Here is an 18,637-nt window from a genome sequence, read left to right on the forward strand (position 1 = left end):
TCTCTTCATAATCAATCCCATACTCCTGTGTAAAACCTTTTGCAACAAGACGAGCTTTGTAGCGCTCAATGGACCCATCAGAGTGAGTCTTGATCTTATAGATCCACTTACAACCAACCACAGACTGTCCAGGAGGAAGAGTAGCCAGATCCCAAGTATGGTTTTTGGTTAATGCATCAAGTTCCTCTTTCATTGCAATCTGCCATAAAGGGTCAGTGGAGGCCTCACGATAGGTTTGAGGCTCATGGAGTGTAGCAAGGGTAGTGTAACAGTGATAGTCAAGTAAATGTGCAGGAATGGATCTTACCCGGGTTGAGTGGCGAGGTGGAATGTCTTGTGGAGGATCTTCAGGCGGAGTAGGAGCAGGGGACCTAGGCTCAAGGTGGGGTAGCTCATCATCAACCTATTCATCTTCGACTTGTCTAGGAGAAGCATAAAAAATATTTGGAGGATGTATAGAGAAGTCCAAAGGAGGATCTAGAGTATTTGTAGAAGGAACATGAGACTCATCTGGAAATATTTCTAAAACAAAGGAGGTAGTTAGGGAAGAATGAAAGTGAGAGAGTTCAACAAACAAGTGGTGTTCCCAAAAGACAACATTACGGGAAACACGAAGACGATGAGAGACAGGATCATAACACCGATACCCCTTTTGAGTTTCGCCATAGCCAAGAAAACAACAAAGTCTAGTTCAAGGCTCAAGTTTGTTGTGCTCATGAGGCTGAAGAAGAACGAAACAAGCAGATCCAAACGAGCGAAGGTAATGATAGTCAGGGGGTGACCTAAAAAGGCGTTCATACGGAGTCTGATTATGAATGATAGTGCTTGGAATACGATTAATAGTATGAATGGCATGAAGAGCGGCTTCACCCTAAAATGGGGCAGGAACTTTGGCAGAAAGAAGAAGAGCACGAACAATGTCAAGAATATGACGAAGTTTTCTTTTGGCTTGACCATTTTGCTGAGAGGTACCTAAACAAGTTAGATGATGTACAGTGCCATAGGAATGTAACAGAGCTTGAAATGCATATTAAGTATATTCAAGAGCATTATCAGATCGAAAAGTTTTGATACATTTGGAGAATTGTGTTTCAACTATTTTTGCAAAGTTACTGTATATTGGCAAGATTTCAGAACGAGATTTCATAGGAAAGATCCAACTATAATGAGAATAATCATTAATAAAAATAACAAAATATTGAGATCTACCAATACTATTAACAGGAGAAAGTCCCCAAATATCAAAATGAATTAACTCAAAAATACTATTAGAAATAGATTCACTGTTATTGAAAGGTAAAACTGACTGTTTCTCTAACTGGCATGAAGTACAATCAAAATTGTCTTTGGACACAGAACCCAACAGACCTTTAGATGCTAATTGTTGTACCCGAGAAGAGGGTGCATGACCAAGACGGAAATGCCAAAGTGCGAGAGAAGGTAGGGAAGAAACTGCAGCAGCAGTAGTAGCAACAACAACAGAAACAGGAGCAATAGGTGGAAGATGAAGATTGTCCATGACAAACATACCCCCAACTCTAGGACCGGTCCCAAGCTCTTACCCCATCCTCGGATCCTGCATAATATACCCAGAATAGTAAAAAAATAAGGCGATATTCTAGTTCAGCTAATTGTCCCACAGAGCACAAATTATAAGATAGGTTAGGTACATGAAAGACCCCAGGAACAGAGAGGTTAGAGGTTGAAACAAAACTAAGACTATTCCCATGCATGGTGGAACCATCAGCTATATGAATATTAAGAGGATGTGGTGCAGGGTCAAGTTTAGAGAATAAGGACGAGTGAGGTGTCATATGATTGCAACAGGCAGAATCAAAAAGCTAAGTTTGAGACTTACCAGGTAGAACTGAGAGAGCAGTGGAAAGAGATGCATTACCAACCAAACGAACAGCTTGAGCTATGATATCCTATAGTTCAGTGGGGGAGAAGTTGATAGTGGATCCAGAAGACTAGGACTCAGCTGAAATGGAAGGCATTGGCGGAGTAGGCTCAATATTAGCAACAGTAGTAGTAGATTTGTTACGACAGTAACAAGTCTCAATGGTGTGGTCAGGACGCTTACAATAGTTGCAGAACTTTTTGTTGGTTTGCTTACGATGATTACTAGAGCCAGAGGAATCACCTGATTGTTGAAGATGCTCTATGGGAGGAGTAGAAGGAGTAATAGCCAAAACATTGAGCTTATTCTGGGCTTGAAGGGTTGCAAGACAAGCTTCTTCTCTAATCAACTCGTTTACAGTAGTATCAAGAGAGGGAGGAGGACTGTGATTAAGAAGCTGATCTCGAATTGGCTCAAAGTCCTTGTGAAGTGACATCAGGAATTCATAGAGACGAAATTCATCTCTAACTGTAACATATTACTGAGCATTGTTTGAGCATGCCAAGTTGGATCAGAAAGGTCAATTTGGTCCCAAATGAAGTGAAGCTGATCATAGTAGTCATTGATGGATTGCCCTGGTTCTTGTCGAAGTTGATGTAATTCAACCACTAACTGATATTTCATGGATCCGTGAGTAGTGGAGTACCTTTTGGCCAACATATCCCATGCTGATTTTGCATCATCAAAGCAGCCCAACAGATTGGAGATAGAAGGAATGGAAGTGTTCCGAATCCATGTGAGGATCATGTGGTTGTGACTATCCCATTCAATCATGCAATTAAGGAAGGCAACATCTTCTTCACTTGCCCCCTTGACAGGAATAGTGATTGCACCAGTACAATAATGCCAAAGCATGTGACCCTTAAGAAAATTGCGCATAGCTTGAGACCAAGATAAGTAATTCGTATTCCCTTCCAATATAGTATTGATGGGGTGAGGAAGAAAAATATTCTTTTTATCCATTTAGACACACAATATGCAAAAACAGATTGCAAAAATGAAATCTATGCGAAAAACTGGATAAGGAGAACTTGGACTGAAAAAGTCAACCCGGAGAAAAGGCAACAGTTAAAGTCAACGCGGTCAACGTTCAGAGGTGATGACGTAATCGCTGCTGAGTGCTGACGTAAGCAAGCTGATGTGTTGCTGACGCAAGCAGTGATGACGTCACTAGGGCTGACGTGGCGAAGCTGATGACGTCAGCGGACTAAGTTCTGGCGCGTGGAAGTGTGTGGAGGCACGTGGAAGTGTGTGGAGGTGCGTGAAGAGTATTGGTGGTGCGTGGAGGCGCGTGCCGTAGCACCGAGAATTCTAGTGGTGCGTGGAAGGTCCGATGAAGATGATATTTCACAGAAAGGTAGATCAAAGAGATTACTTTTCGATGGTGCAATCTGTGGTCTGATCAGAGAAGCGGAAGCGGTGGTGGCGGCAAGGCAGTGGTCTTTGATGTACTGAAGTCGCAGTGGAGGCAGTGGTGCTGCTCACAACAACGGCTGCAGATGACACACAAGAAGCCAAGACTGCTTAAGAGCGGCACACCAAAGGATTAGAGCAGTGGATTTGATACCATGTTAGAAATACTGAATGTAATAGTATTATATTTCTTGATTAAAGAATATACATATATGCCTTTATATAGGAGGCATATGTGTGTAGTACAAGTAAAGTGTAGTACAAGATGTGTGCTATACAAGTAATCTAACTGGGCCTAAAGCCCACTATATTATACACGTTAACAACATGATTTTCAGTTTAAAAAGAGAGAAAAATTTTCAGATCCAATATCTCTCTCCCCTCTTTCAGTAACATATTAACTTACGGTCTCTCACTATGTTGCTGCCGCCCCCAGAAAATCACCGCCACATTGCTGGAGTCCCGTTTCATTGATCTCCTTCTCCTCCCACTTCTTCATCTTCTTCGTTAAATAACCCAGAACCTCTTTCTTGGCTTTTGTTTGTTTTAGTTTGGCTTTTCAGTTTCTTTTGTTTTGTCCTTTCTGTTTATGTGCTTGACAGCTTTATCTAACTTTTACTACTAATTAATTCCAAGTTCCAACTTTAGCACCTTTTTTATTAATTTATTTGAATAAAATAATTTTATATATTTTTTTATTGATTTGCGTCTCTAACACCCAGTCACGTGAAGATGAATTCAAACTTAACTTCCTTTTAATAAGTATTTTATTTATTTTTAATTTATGTATTTTATTTTTAACTTCAACTACAGTACACCAAATTTATGTATTTATTTTCAATGTTTCTTTTTCAATTAGTTATGTAATTATTAAACAAAGAATTGAAGAGTAAAATTCCTTACCATCAAGTCAAAATCATTATGTCATGTGACCATAAAATTTGTGTTCGTATAATTATGCTAGAGTAAATCTTCAATAGTATTTAAACTTGAGTTAGAATATCTAAACCTATTTCAGACCTATAATGTATGAAGTAAAACATGTCATATCAAGAACGAATAAGATATGTATAAAGAAAAAGTATAAAGACATATTTTCAAGTGTAGCTTAGGAGTTGTACATTAAGAATTATGTTCCGCCATCATGTATAAAAACAAACCATTCCATTGTTTATTGTAATAGTAAGAGAAAATAGCATAATATCTTTCAAAGGGGCCAACAAAGAAGCAATGGTGCAGCCCATGCCTTTATTTCCTTGAGAATTTTTAGATATTGTAGTAAAAGCCATTTTGGTAGCTGTTGTATCTCTATTTACTTCCAATTACTTGAATAACAGTTTTTTTAGTTTATGAAGTGGGGGTGTTTATAACTTATTTGGATGAAATTAGTTAAATCATTAAATTATTATCCCTAGGGTTTATTACGAGTTTCTTCCTTTATATTTTTGTGACAAATTGTATTCTCTTAATACTTTTCTTCCCTTAAGCTCTTATATTTTAACTTTTTTGTGCTCATGTAAATTATGAGTATCATCTTCGTTCTAGATTATAGAGGAAAATGAATATATTTTTTTTAATTAGTAAGATAATGAATAAAAAAAATAGTTAAATGATATATTTGCCTATCAAGGTCTGCGTTCTATCATAGCATTCATATATATATATATATATATATATCATTCAATTAATCTAATTTTTTGCAATAATTGATATATAATTGTTAAGTTTCATTTCAAATATAATAATACTTTCATAGTACGCTTTGAGCCATAGTATGTAGAAGATGAAATCTTATTCTTTCCAAGTGATTATTAATTTGAGAAAGTAAATATATATAATTTTCTCTAAAACAATCCCGTGCATCGCACGAGTTAGCGACTAGTAATATATATCCTTAAATTATTCATAAATTCTTATTCGGTTATTCATCTTATTAGAAAACGCGCGATGTCCATTGGCCTTGGGAGTAGAGTGTTTGCGGCTTTGCCCTAATGCACAATAGTTAAGTTTTACATTGATCAGATATTACATTTACATATCTAATCATTTGCTTAAATACGTCATGCATGCAAGAGTGGCTTAAATCTACGAGGCAATTAGTTCGCCGGGTAGTCACGAATGAGAACTAGGACCATTAATTCTTACTTTTTCTTTCTTGGTAGGAATGCAGTTTTGAGTTTTTACTTGGAAAATTGATTCATTGTTTTTTGGGTTTTGCTGCTTAAATTAATCCTAGTTGAACTTCAACCCAACAACGAATGACGATATGATAATTTGTTTATAACTATTAAACCTAGACCGGAGCTTGACATTGTCTATGAGCCGGGTCATTGGTTCAACCAGTGGGTCAACGGTTGAACCACAGGGTCAAATAAAAATATTTTAAAAATATATATATATATATATATAAATATTTGAGAAATCATAACATAAATATGTAAATTAACAAAAAAAAAAAAAAGCATATTGTGGACACAAGAGGTCTTTTTGGAGTCACCACCTAGTTTTTGCAATGGTCTAAGAATCATATATATATAGCGTCCTTTTTGAGGAAGGACTCTTGATTTTACTACCAGAGTGTGGATTCGGAGTTTAGGTATGTTCTTGGGAAGGTGTTAGGCACCCAAGATCGCCCAACCTTAAGGTTGGCCTCCCATCATTGTGGCTTACGTCTTAACCTTATTAAAATCATGTTCAACACTTTGTATCCCAACTCACACACACACTAGCATGCATCTGACATACAATCATGGTATCATTATCCCAAAACAACCTATATATCAAACCTAAAGCAAAAGAGAGCCAAACCCAAACACAAATAAGAAACCCTAGCATTCATCTAACATATGAACACCCTATCATACATCTCAAGGCAAGGCACCCAAACATGGCAGCAAAGCAATAAACATCAATCTGGCAGCAGGCAAGTCATATCATGAATAAAAAATGAGGCATCAACTTTGTGTACATATCAAGAGAGGATTAAACAAACAACATGCATGTACATGTGAATACGTGACTTATCTTGCTTACCTTGCAGCATCTCAGCACCTATGGCATTGTGCATGGACATGTGAATGAATGATTATGGTATTTAAACAAGACATAAACATAAAACCCTAATCTAAACATATTAAAGATGAGCAAGCATACAAGACAGAGACTCAGGTACATATAAACATATGAAAATGGTTTAAACAGAGGCAAAACATGTGAAGTAAACAAACCAAACAACATAAGAGATCTGAATTAGGGTTTTTGGGCAAGTGCCTGCGTACGCAACTAGAGACCTGCATACACAGGATTTAACCTACGTATGCATGCTCATGGCATGTGTGCGTGAACTTGTTCACAAACCCTAACCCAAAAACATGAAACAAAAAACAGAGCATAAAAGAAAAACCCTAATTCTAACAACCTAACATGCTCAAAACATAAAAAGAATTATAAAACTAACCTAAGCAAACATGTACAAACATAAACTAAGCAAAAAACAAGATCAAAACACAGAAAGAAAAGCATATAATTAAAGGAAAAGGTTGAAGCTTTATACCTCAAAAAGGAGTTCCCAAGCTTTGATTTTGACCGTTTTCCTCAGTCAAATCTATCACAAGTCATTAAACAAGTGATTAATAATCTTAAACTCAAAGAATTGAGGTTAGAAAATGTCTCAATTAAATAAAATATGACTTGAGGGTGTTTTGTGAAAAACTCCCTTTTAAGTTACTATTTTCTAGTGAATCTTAGGTTTTTCCCGTGAGATTTCTATGTGTTCTAAATATATACCATGTAAGGCTTTATATAGTGGAAAAAAATGGGGTTTGGAACGACTCCCAGACGATGTGAGATTCATTCTAAACCTCAGACATTATTGCAAAAAACTTGCATTTTTCATACTTCTGAAACCCTGGCTATGTATGCAGGAGTGTGCCTGTGTACACATGCTTTGGCCTATGTACGCAGGCTACTACCCACGTACGTTGGCCGAGGGCCATTTTGGTATTTTATTTCCAAAAATATATTTTTGCTCATTTAAAAAGTTACATTTTTCATTTTAACACTCCTCAAGTCAATTTGATATCTGATTGGGCTCTAAACTGGCATTGGGCCTAGAGTTTGAGCATCATTGGAGAATGGGGGTCCGAGTTGTAAGGGGTACAAAATACGGTATTTACACATATGCCTAAATTAAACTCGCTATTATAATTCAAAATCAAGGTTTCACAAGTAATAGCATTAAAAAGGGAGTCTAAATTTTCTGTCCCACTTTTCCTGCTCCACTCTATACTCCACCAATAAATACTTGTCATGTGTTTACCTAATTAATTAAATACTATTATTAATTAATAACTATAGTATTAATAAGTCAATAATAATAATATTTAATTAATTAGGTGAACACGTGGCAAATATTTATTGGTGGAGTATAAAGTGAAGCAGGAAAAGTGGGACAGAAGATTTGGACTCTTAAAAAGGGGTTCCAAGCTTTGATTTTGACTGTTCTCCTCAGTCAAATCTATCACAAGTCATTAAACAAGAGATTAATAATCTTAAACTCAAAGGATTGAGGCTAGAAAAGTCCCAAGCAAATCAATTATGACTTGAGGGTGTTTTGTGAAAAACTCCTTTTTGATTTACTATTTTCTAGTGAATCTTAGGTTTTTTCCGTGGGATTTCTGTGTGTTCTAAAGATGTACCATGTAAGGCTTTATATAGTGAAAAAATGAGGTTTAGAATGGCTCCCAGACGATATGGGATTCATCCCAAACCTTAGACATTATTGTAGAAAACTTGCATTTTCATGCTTCTGAAACCCCAGCTTCGTGCGTAGGAGTGTGCCTACGTACGCATGCTTTGGCCTACATACGCAAGTTTCTACCCACGTACGTGAGCCGAGGGCCACTTTGGTATTTCATTTCCAAAAATATATTTTTGCTCATTTAAAAAGTTACATTTTTCATTTTAACACTCCTCAAGTTAATTTGATATCTGATTGGACTCTAAACTAACCTTAGGCCTCAAAGTTTGAGTATCATTGGGGAATAGGGGCCCGAGTCGTAAGGGGTATAAAATGCGGTGTCTACACATATGCCTAAGTTAAACTTGCTATTATAATTCAAAGTCAAGGTTTCACAAGTAATAGCGTTAAAAATTCTATAAAATTCATAAGCAAATTAAATGAATGTCATAAGATTGAAACAAAGTTTTTGTTAAATAAAATTTTATTACATATCTTTAAATTCTGTATATTAAAAAAAAAGAGCAAATCTCAAACTAATGTAAATAATAGAAGAGAAAAAAAAATGTTAAAGACTTAATAAACTTAAAGCAATAAACAATTAAAACACAAAAAGACGTAAACAAAAGAATAGCAAATAAGGTTTAAGCAATAAACTATATAACATATACTCATATCTATGTGCTAATTAGCTACGTGAAACTAAAAAGTGATCTATTCATAGCAAAAAATTAATGCACAGTTGCAAGTTTAGGGAACTGAAATAGTGAAAAGTGATGGGTAGAGTAGTGTGAATCGGCAGAGAATGAGAGAATAGTACATTTTTTACTATTATATTTCTTTAGGTTTTATCTTATTAAAATTACTATATTATCACACATTAAACAATAAAGAAGTCAATAGGATGGACCTATTAATGTAATTTTGCACAATTCACAAACCCAATTGGGTCACACGGTTTGCTTAAAACCCACCGGGTTTTACTAGTTTTAATCAAGTCTTGAGGACATCCGATCCAATTGATGACCCAGATAGGTCTATGTGCTGGTTCACCGCATTACTGGTCCAACCAACTGGGCCGGGCCGGGATTAATAATACTCACTGTATGGTTGGTATTTGTGGCCCAAACCCAAAAACAATTAATTTGTAGAGTATGGGTGAAAGAGCTAGGTTAAGTATGGGATTGATAACAATGGATCACAACGTTCAAACACAAGCCAAAATGAGTTTACACGTGAAATCTGAAAATCCGAAGAGCTACACTATTATTTATCTGATGAACATAAATCTTAGGGTTACAATCAAGCTCTCTTTTTTCCCTCCCCCCTCTACTTCCTTTATATAGTCACCCTTCTCCTCATCTCCATCGTCCACTTGTTCCTCATCCATGAGTTTGCTTAAGTACATGTCACATCAGGCATCTTCTTTTAGCTATGTGCGAGTGGCGGTAGGTTAGGATGCACTGTTCAGGGGTCTTCTCCACATAAATGCGGCCAGAAAAGTTGCTACAGTGCATTAAATATGGTGGTAGCAGCTTTCCCCTTAGATATTTCTCTATCCTTATCGTTCCATAGCATACTCAGAGCTTATCTTGATCAGGTGGAGTCCTCGGAAGGTCATTTTGGCCTTTCACACATTCAATTGATATATAATATTGCGTCAGAGGATTACAACCTCTTCAGACAGAAGATATCCTCTTCAGATTGTGATAATTCTTCCTTCTGAGGGTCCCACTTCCAGACGGGCCCTGCCTTTTCCATCTTTTTCTTCTCGGTCCCAAAATAGCCCTCCTATGAGCCTTCGGCCCATTACGTTGGGTTGGGCCTTTTTTCCCCCCACAACTTAGATTAAGTTAAAGTAGATTTCTATCTCAGATCTAATAAAAAAAAAAGAGTCCATAACATTTTTACAACATTTTCACAACAAATCATAGGTAATTAGTTATTATTGGTTCAAATTTGAATCTAATACTAAGATTACTTTTTTGCCCCAGCAATAACAACCATTAACAGACTGTCACTTAAGATTTATTGTAAAAATGTTGTAAAAATGTTGTGGATATATCATTTCTCAAAAAAAAAAAAAAAAAAAAAACTAGTGAACCTTCCCATGCATAAAGTGCATTCGGTTTGGGGCCTCTTGTTTCAATAACAATCATATGGTCATGCCCATTTTCACACCCAATTTTACTATTCCTTGACTTATTATGCGATTGTGAGTAATTGATTAAAAAGCTATGGGTCCATGTATATAGAAATGGGCAAAAAGTGTCTATTACCCACAATTGCACATATCAGCATATTGTTCAATTAGGTGTGCAGTTGGTTGTGTCCCTAAAATTATAAATGCAATAATGTTTTACTTTCTCATCTCACATGAATGGCAAGTCACACTATAAATTTAATTAATAAGATCTACTATTATGTAAGATGTGTAAGTACGACATTATTGTGCTATCAAACTATTGTGTAATTACTTTCAATTGTAATACATAATTTGGGGTTATTAATAGGTATGCTAAATGCACACGTAAAAAAATATATAAAATGTTTAATTATGAGTTGCAAAATGCAAATTTTAATAAAATAGTTTTTGGACCAACTTCATGTATTTGTTCCCCTTTGAAATTAAGAATTAAAGTAACTTTCATATTTTATCGCTAACCTAAGCCCGAAAAGAATGATTTGATTTCATGTGTTAAGGATGGTTGAATTGTAATGGGCAACATCTATTGCACACTACCATATTACACACAAAGCACACACAATTAGGCTCTTGAATTGAAAATGTGTCTTAAAGTCACGATTTCAGTTCAAAACTTTTTGAACTGAAATTGTGACTTCAAGATATGATTTTAGTTCAAAAAATAATGTTTGTACAGTATGTGCAATAATAATTTCAATTCTTAGAGAAAAAAGGAATGGTAAATTTCAGTGAGTGAGGTCAATTATAGCTTGGGATTTGGTAAGAATATGGAATTTTAGAATTTAGAGGGATATAAAAGAAATTTTCCCATTTGTAAGGTCAAAGTTGGTATGTCCAAAGATATAAAACATATACAGACACCACTTAAGCCAATGACTTGTGGCCAACTATATTATATAATTCACTTACTCTTATCATTTTTATTAAACGTATGACTAGGGATGTGCAACCAACCCACCAAAACCAACTCGACCTGACCCAAACCAACCCAACCCGCTAGGTTAGGTCGGTTTTAAGTGGTTGGTGGGTTTAGTTGGGTTATGCAAATTTTTTTAATAACGAGTCGGGTTGGGTGCAGGTCATAACAATCACAAACCTGCCTAACCCGACCAACCCACCTATATATTTAAAATTTCAATTATATATATATATAGAAATATATTATATAATTAATAATGTTTTCTCATATTCGGCTCTTCCTATATAAAGCCCAATTACCTTACAAACCCTAACAATCTTATTTCTCTCTCAGCCACCTCCCACTCATACTCTCCCATTCCACTCCTATTTGTTTATAACTGAGTTGGAATACTAGTTCATGTATATTTTGTTTATTAACTCAGTTGGATATGTTTTGTTTATAACTGAGTTAGAATACTAGTTTATAAATATTTTATTTATCAACTCAGGTGGCAGGTGAGATATATATTTTTCCTGCTCAAGTTAATAATAATAGTAATAATAAAATAAAAACTATCCAACCCATGGATTCAACTCGACCCAACCCGATCCATGTGGGTTGGGTTGTACCCTTGTGATGAGTTGGGTTGGGTTGGATTTTTTTTAACCCAGCATGGTGGGTTGGGTCAATATTCCCTCAACCCGACCCAACCTGACCCATGCAAACCCCTATGTATGACTTTACTCACAAGTATATCCTAACATTGATGATTGTGATGACATCTCAATTTTACACAAACAAATATGCTTCTTCAAATGTTCCAAAAACTTGAAAAGTTATTGGAACTTCACTCAAAAGTGTATCCTAATATTCATGATTGTGATGGCATCTCAATTTTACACAAACGAATACATTTTTTCAAATTGTCCAAAAACTTGAGAAGATTAGAGTTCCAAAGAAAAGTGCACTTGATACTAGCAATCTTTAAACTCCTAATACACGAATCCCATCCCTACATGGTCCTAAAAAATGACATTAACATCAAAGGATGACAAAAAAAATTATCACTTTTTTCGACATACCATTCAAGGCTCACATATCTCTAAGTGTCTGTTTGGATTGGGGGGGAAGGGGGGGGGGGAGTGAGGGAGAGTAAAAGAAAGTAGAGAAGAGTTAGCCAAAAATTAGACAAATTCACCAAAAATTATGCTAATTTTTGGCCAACTCTACTTTACTCCTCCTCCCTCCTCCTCAATTTAAATATATCATAAGTGGTGACAGTTCCAACAACTATAAATATCATTTAAAAATGGCCAGAGATAAGAGATGTTGACGGTGAATGACGAAGAGTCATTTATGATGAGGACGCTCTTATCTATCTCATTGTTGTCGATATTGTATTTTGTTTGACCTGGATTCATGCGTCAAAACAAATGCCAAAATTTGAAAAAATTCAAAAAAAAAAAGGTACAAATTGCAAAAAAAATAAATGCAACATGATTGGATAGTGGATCAAAGGGTTGCAACATTCAAAATCCCTCTAATAGCAATTATGACCAAAAGCCTCCACCCGGTATGATCAAAAAGTTGACTTTTTGGTCCGACTATGATCGGATTGAATTTTGGACCATCTCGTAGGTCATATTTTTCCCCTCAAAACGATGGTTCACGGGCTAAAATCGGAGTTAAAACAAATGAGATATCAACAAAACACTAAAACTACCAGATGTTTTTACAAATGTTGATGGGCCACACCATAGATGATATAGCCACCAGTTGGCATAACGAGGCTTATCCTTTTGGAGCCAGTGCATCTATTATTAGTGAGTTTAAATATTTTGTCCCACTTTTCTTACTCCACTCTATACTCCACCAATAAATATTTACCACGTATTCACTTAATTAATTAAATATTATCATTATTAACTTATTAATACTATAGTTATAAATTAATATTAGTATTTAATTAATTAGGTGAACATGTGGCAAGCATTTATTGGTGGAGTATAAAGTGAAGTAGGAAAAGTGGGACAGAAGATTTGAACTCATTATCAATCATACCAAATGTACTACAAGGCTCAACGTTATACTCAACCTGTACCAAACTACTTCAGCATTGAAACCCTTGATAGCAATATGACCTCTTGGGAAGTCAATGCTGTAGTAATATTTGTCCACCACTGATCCTTGATCCAGCACAAACTTAGGGGATAGGTAAACTGAAGATTTTATCTTAGGATGTCTATATTTCCGTAAAGCATGTGAGCTTATTATGCTTAATGCCAGAACTAGTATTGCCAACGGAACTCGAAAACAGTTAAGCATTTTTTTTTCCTGCCCAAAACAAACTGTGTCATACAATAAAACCAAAGATTCTCAGATAATAAGCTCAACAATCATCTCTTAAAAAAACAAGTGAAACCCACATGTAAAGTAAATAAATATGACTAAACAATATTAGGTAAGGTAAGAGATAGAAAAGAGAGAGCATGAAGGAAAACAACTTGTTTGTCTCAGAATTGGCAATATCAGTCTAGATTATAATTTTCATTTGAAATTGGCAATATCAGTCTAGATTATAATATTCTCATAGCCTTTACTAGCAGGAAGTTTAATGGCATTCAATGTTGCTCTAGCTTCCCCCAAGAAAGGACTGCTGGGAACAAACTGGTCAAACCATGCTTGCAATGTATTGCCCATTGAATCTCCACTTACAAATGCTATTGTGGTTTTTTCCTCCATTATTGTAGCATCAAAGTTCAGTTTAATCCAATTGGATGGAGGCGGAGACCAAAACACATCTTTATTCGGCCTCATGAGTTGTTCACTACAAGCCCGCTTGTGTTCTTGATAGACTCCTGGGATCTGCCAAGCAAGCTCCGTTGGATTAATTTTAGTCCCTTCAACGTTTCAAGTCAACATCACTACTTTATTCACATTACGTTATACACTAAATTTTCTATGTGTCTCTGTGTTCTCTATTTCTACCATCTCAATTCTCAATTAAATCCTTGTTTATCCATTTTTGTCAACATCTAGAGTCTAGAGTCTAGACTAGAGAAGGGGTATATATTGGATTGACTATTCCTCATTTCTCTGCTGCCCTGCCCTTTAGCCTTTTCTTTTTTGATTTTTCTGCCTTTTCTTTTCCTTTCTTTTCTGATTTTTTTTATAGGTTATTAATTCCGACGCTCAAGTAACATTTTTAGAATATTAGTGTACCTTTAGCATAATGACTACTTCACAAGTATAAGTTTTTAAGAAGTAGGGGAAGTAAGGGTCAGGGTTCAAGATTTCAGAAGGAGTTTCACACACCTACAGTTGCACACATCAGCATATTGCGCAATTAGGAGTGCAATTGGTTGTGTCCCTAAAATTATAAATACAATAGTGTTTTACTTTCTCATTTCACATGAATAATGAGTCACACTATAAATTTAATTAATGAGATCTACTAATATGTAAGATGTGGAAGTACGACATTATTGTTCTCCCAAACTATTGTATAGTTACTTTCAATTGTAATACATAATTTGGGGTTGTTAATAGGTATGCTAAATGCACGTGTTAAAAAATATAAAATGTTTTTTAATAAAATAGTTTTTGGACCAACTACATGTATTTGTTCCTTTTTGAAATCAAGAATTAAGTTAACTTTAATATCGTATCTCTAACCTAAGCCTCAAAAGAATGATTGGATTTCATATTTAAGGATGGTTGATTTGAATGGGAAATGTCTAATACACACTACCATATTACACACAATGCACACACAATTAGGCTTTAGAATTAAAAATGTGTCTTATAGTCACGATTTTAGTTCAAAACTCAAGATTTCAATTCAAAACTTTTTGAACTGAAATTGTGACTTCAATATATGATTTTAGTTCAAAAAATAATGTGTACAGTATTTGCAATAATACTTTCATTAATTTCTGGCCAGCTCTACTTTAATCCTCCTCCCTCTCCCTCAATCCAAACGAGCCATAAGTGGTGATTGGTCCAACAAATATAAATATCATTTGAGAATGGCCAGAGATAAGAGATAATGGAGTTGATCGTGAATGACAAAGAGCCATTTATGATGAGGATGCTCTTATCTTGCCAGATCTTCACTATGCATATACCTTGAAAATAAAATTAAAAAGACTTTCATGACATATGCAGCTACATCATAGAAAGCAATCCAATACATAGGGAGAAAAGCAATCACAAGAAGAAGAAAGACCCATAACAAGAACTTGAAACCGCTGCTTCAAAAAGTTACACTACTTATTGCAAAATTTATTTTTATATATCTAAAAGGTGGTGGATTCTACATATATTATACAAGTAGTACTCTCTCTCTCTCTCTCTCTCTCTCTCTCTCTCTCTCTCTCTCTCTCTTAGTGGGGACTAGGCACATAAAGTATTCATGGAATAACATCACAAATGACTGGTAAACATATTTTGTATCATTCTCAAGTTGGCAAACACCAGCAGCAACAGCTACTGCTACTCCCAACCCTGAAAGAACCAATAAACTTTAGACGCCTGATCTCAATTCATTAAGAATCCAGCAGCCTTATTTCTATTAACATACTGCTAAGCATTGTTGAAGAAACTTCACTATAGGTGAAATATAATTGATCAACGCATCCGAAATATAATTGATCAACGCATCCATCGATCCTTGTCAATCAGACTGCTGCTTTATTTATTATCATTTGCATTCTACATCAATGCAAATGCTTATACCTTATTAACTTTCTTTGCAATTGGAACTCGTAGGGAAAGCCTAGGCTTTGGCAATTGGTCTGCAACCAAAATGTAGAAAAGCCCCATGACTCCGGTGTGCCTCTGGGCACTACTGTAATTAGATTCCAGAATCAGAGTCTCCCCAACGTTTACCTTCACAGAGCCGGGTTGAGGATAACAAGTGGACATTCCTACGATATAACCAGCCTCATTTCCTGCTTCCTTACCTTGTCCATATGTTGGTATTGAAGAACATAAAACCCGTCCATCCTGAAACTCCACACAAAAGCATGAGCATAAGAAGCTTTTAAATTATTAAACTCCTCAAAATATGACAAAAATTTTCACAGATTTGTGGAACTAGATGATTGAGAGGAAAGATAGAATCAAATAACTAATCCAAAGCTAGAGGAACAATAAAATTTTGAACTCCAAAAAAAAATGTACATAGAGCTCATGCAGATCAAGATGAAGTTCATAGGCTAATACAACATGAGATTTTGTTGTGAATTATAAATTATCTTTACAACAGGTTAATCAGTGTGACTAAATTAAAAAGATTCTTGCTACAAATCCAACTATCTAGTTGATGTCATAAATATATGGAGACATAAAGTACGGAGAAAATATGAATGCGTGTGAACTACTTTTGCTAGCTTGTGAGAGTGACAATCCCTGATACTCTCCATAGAAGATCATCAAATCAGGTAAGTCGTATGATATTCCACAAGAGATCATTACTGACATACCAAATAACAAAGAAAATTAGAAATGTGGCACTCATATCACTACAAACAGATAAGGTAAGTGCTGAATCACCTCTCCATAAAGAGCTGAACCGATACCCCCCGAATGTTGATGGGCCACACCGTAGACGATATAGCCACCAGTTGGCAAAACGAGGCTTGTCCTTTTGGAGTCGGTGCACCTATTATCAGCCATACCAGATGCACTACAAGATTCAACGTCATACTCAACCTGTACCAAAGAAGCTCTGTTATTGAGTCTCATAGAAAGCGTATTGAATTAACAAAAAATACTAAGAATGCTGGAATACAGATCGGTCCAATGAAATTTCAATTTTGTACAACTTCTTGATTTTTGAAACTTACACTTCAAGATGATTAAGGGTGAGATATGAAAAAACAGAAAGCTCACTAAGATGCAGCCATAACAAAAATTTACTCATAAAAAAGAGGTGGAAAGCTCAAGTTCACAGGAAATAGACACCTATTCCATTAACTTACATTATTAAAATAAATAAAAGACTAATTTGTAACTTTCAAAACTCTGGAGAACAAGTTGCAATGAACATATATTTCGCGAACCAAAATTGTGATATAGCCAATTTTAATCTAATTTCTACTTTCATATCCTTATTCAGAAGAGTATATGTGTGTGTGAGAGAGGGAGGGAGAGAGATCAGTAATTACAAATACTGTTTATATCAATATATCAGGAGAGTATAATATAATTGTAGAGAAGTTCACTTACATGGCATTCATGTTCTGAACTTTGTCCTGTTGAATTGTCCAATTGTTTCCAAGTATCAGTGACATCCAATATATAAATCTTGACGGGCACAATAAATTCATCCCAATCAATCCACTTCACCGTATATCTCATGTAAAGGTTTCTCTTAGCACCCTCAGAGACTTCTCTCAATCTGCATTGAGTGTGATCATAGCAACATCTTAAACCTCCTATATAGTCCGGCCTCAAGGGGCGGTCATATTCATCCTTTGAAACGTTATATAGATCACACCTGCATTCGGTGCATCCCAACTTATCTTCCACTCCCCGAGTATCAATTGCATGGACATTAAGAAACCACCCCTCCTCATACCCAGCAGGAATATCAGCAGGATTACCAACCTCTATTCCAAAAGGATCTGGAACATCTGTGTTTGTTCCTCGGGTTTCAGATCCAAGGCCATAATACTGGCCAACAGAATTATTCTGGCATATTCCACTGTTCCTCACAAGAATATGATCAGGTTGGTTATGTTTGTGGTCATCATGCTCAGGATTTGTTGCATTTAGACGTTGATAATATCTTGCAAGGACCCAGTGGTGGAGATAAGTTTCATGAAGAGGGACAGGATGCCCTGCTTCATCAACTACTTCAGCATTGAAACCCTTGATAGCAATATGACCTCTTGGGAAGTCAATGTTGTAGTAATATTTGTCCACCACTGATCCTTGATCCAGCACAAACTTAGGGGATAAGTAAACTGAAGATTTTATCTTAGGATGTCTATATTTCCTTAAAGCATGTGAGCTTGTTATGCTTAATGCTAGAAATAGTATTGCCAACGGAACTCGAAAACAGTGAAGCATTTTTTTTTTCTGCCCAAAACAAACTGTGTCATAAAATAAAACCAAAGATTCTCAGATAATAAGCTCAACAATCATCTCTAAAAAAAACAAGTGAAACCCACATGTAAAGTAAATAAATATGACTAAACAATATTAGGTAAGGTAAGAGATACACAAGAGAGAGCATGAAGGACTTAAACAACTTGTTTGTCTAAGAATTGGCAATATCAGTCAAGATTATAATTATCATTTGAAATTGTGTCCTTCCTGCAGTCCGTTTCTATCCATGTTAGGGGAAACTAACAAAATGAAGGAAATCACAAAAAAAGGCAAGGGCCGAGGTTGTCTATAATATATTAGACTTGTATAATGACCCAAATCGAGTGCAACAAGTCCAGCTTAACCCAACTGAGAAGGACCTGA

At 35.7% G+C, this 18,637-nt stretch overlaps 1 protein-coding gene across 1 annotated transcript; it reads right to left on the reverse strand.

The window, feature by feature from the left end:
• Positions 1-15,430: 15,430 nt before the first annotated feature.
• On the reverse strand, positions 15,431-18,273 carry LOC111997471 (uncharacterized). Its single transcript, XM_065765134.1, has 3 exons — positions 17,390-18,273; positions 16,715-16,873; positions 15,431-16,165 (listed from the first exon to the last, which is right to left on the reverse strand). Exons 1-3 carry the CDS (start codon positions 18,233-18,235, stop codon positions 15,890-15,892), a joined length of 1,281 nt encoding a protein of 426 aa, XP_065621206.1. The 5' UTR covers positions 18,236-18,273; the 3' UTR covers positions 15,431-15,889.
• Between the last annotated feature and the right edge of the window lie 364 nt (positions 18,274-18,637).

This window comes from Quercus suber, unplaced genomic scaffold, assembly GCF_002906115.3.
Source record: "Quercus suber isolate HL8 unplaced genomic scaffold, Cork oak 2.0 scaffold_609, whole genome shotgun sequence".
Taxonomy (NCBI): Eukaryota; Viridiplantae; Streptophyta; class Magnoliopsida; order Fagales; family Fagaceae; genus Quercus; species Quercus suber.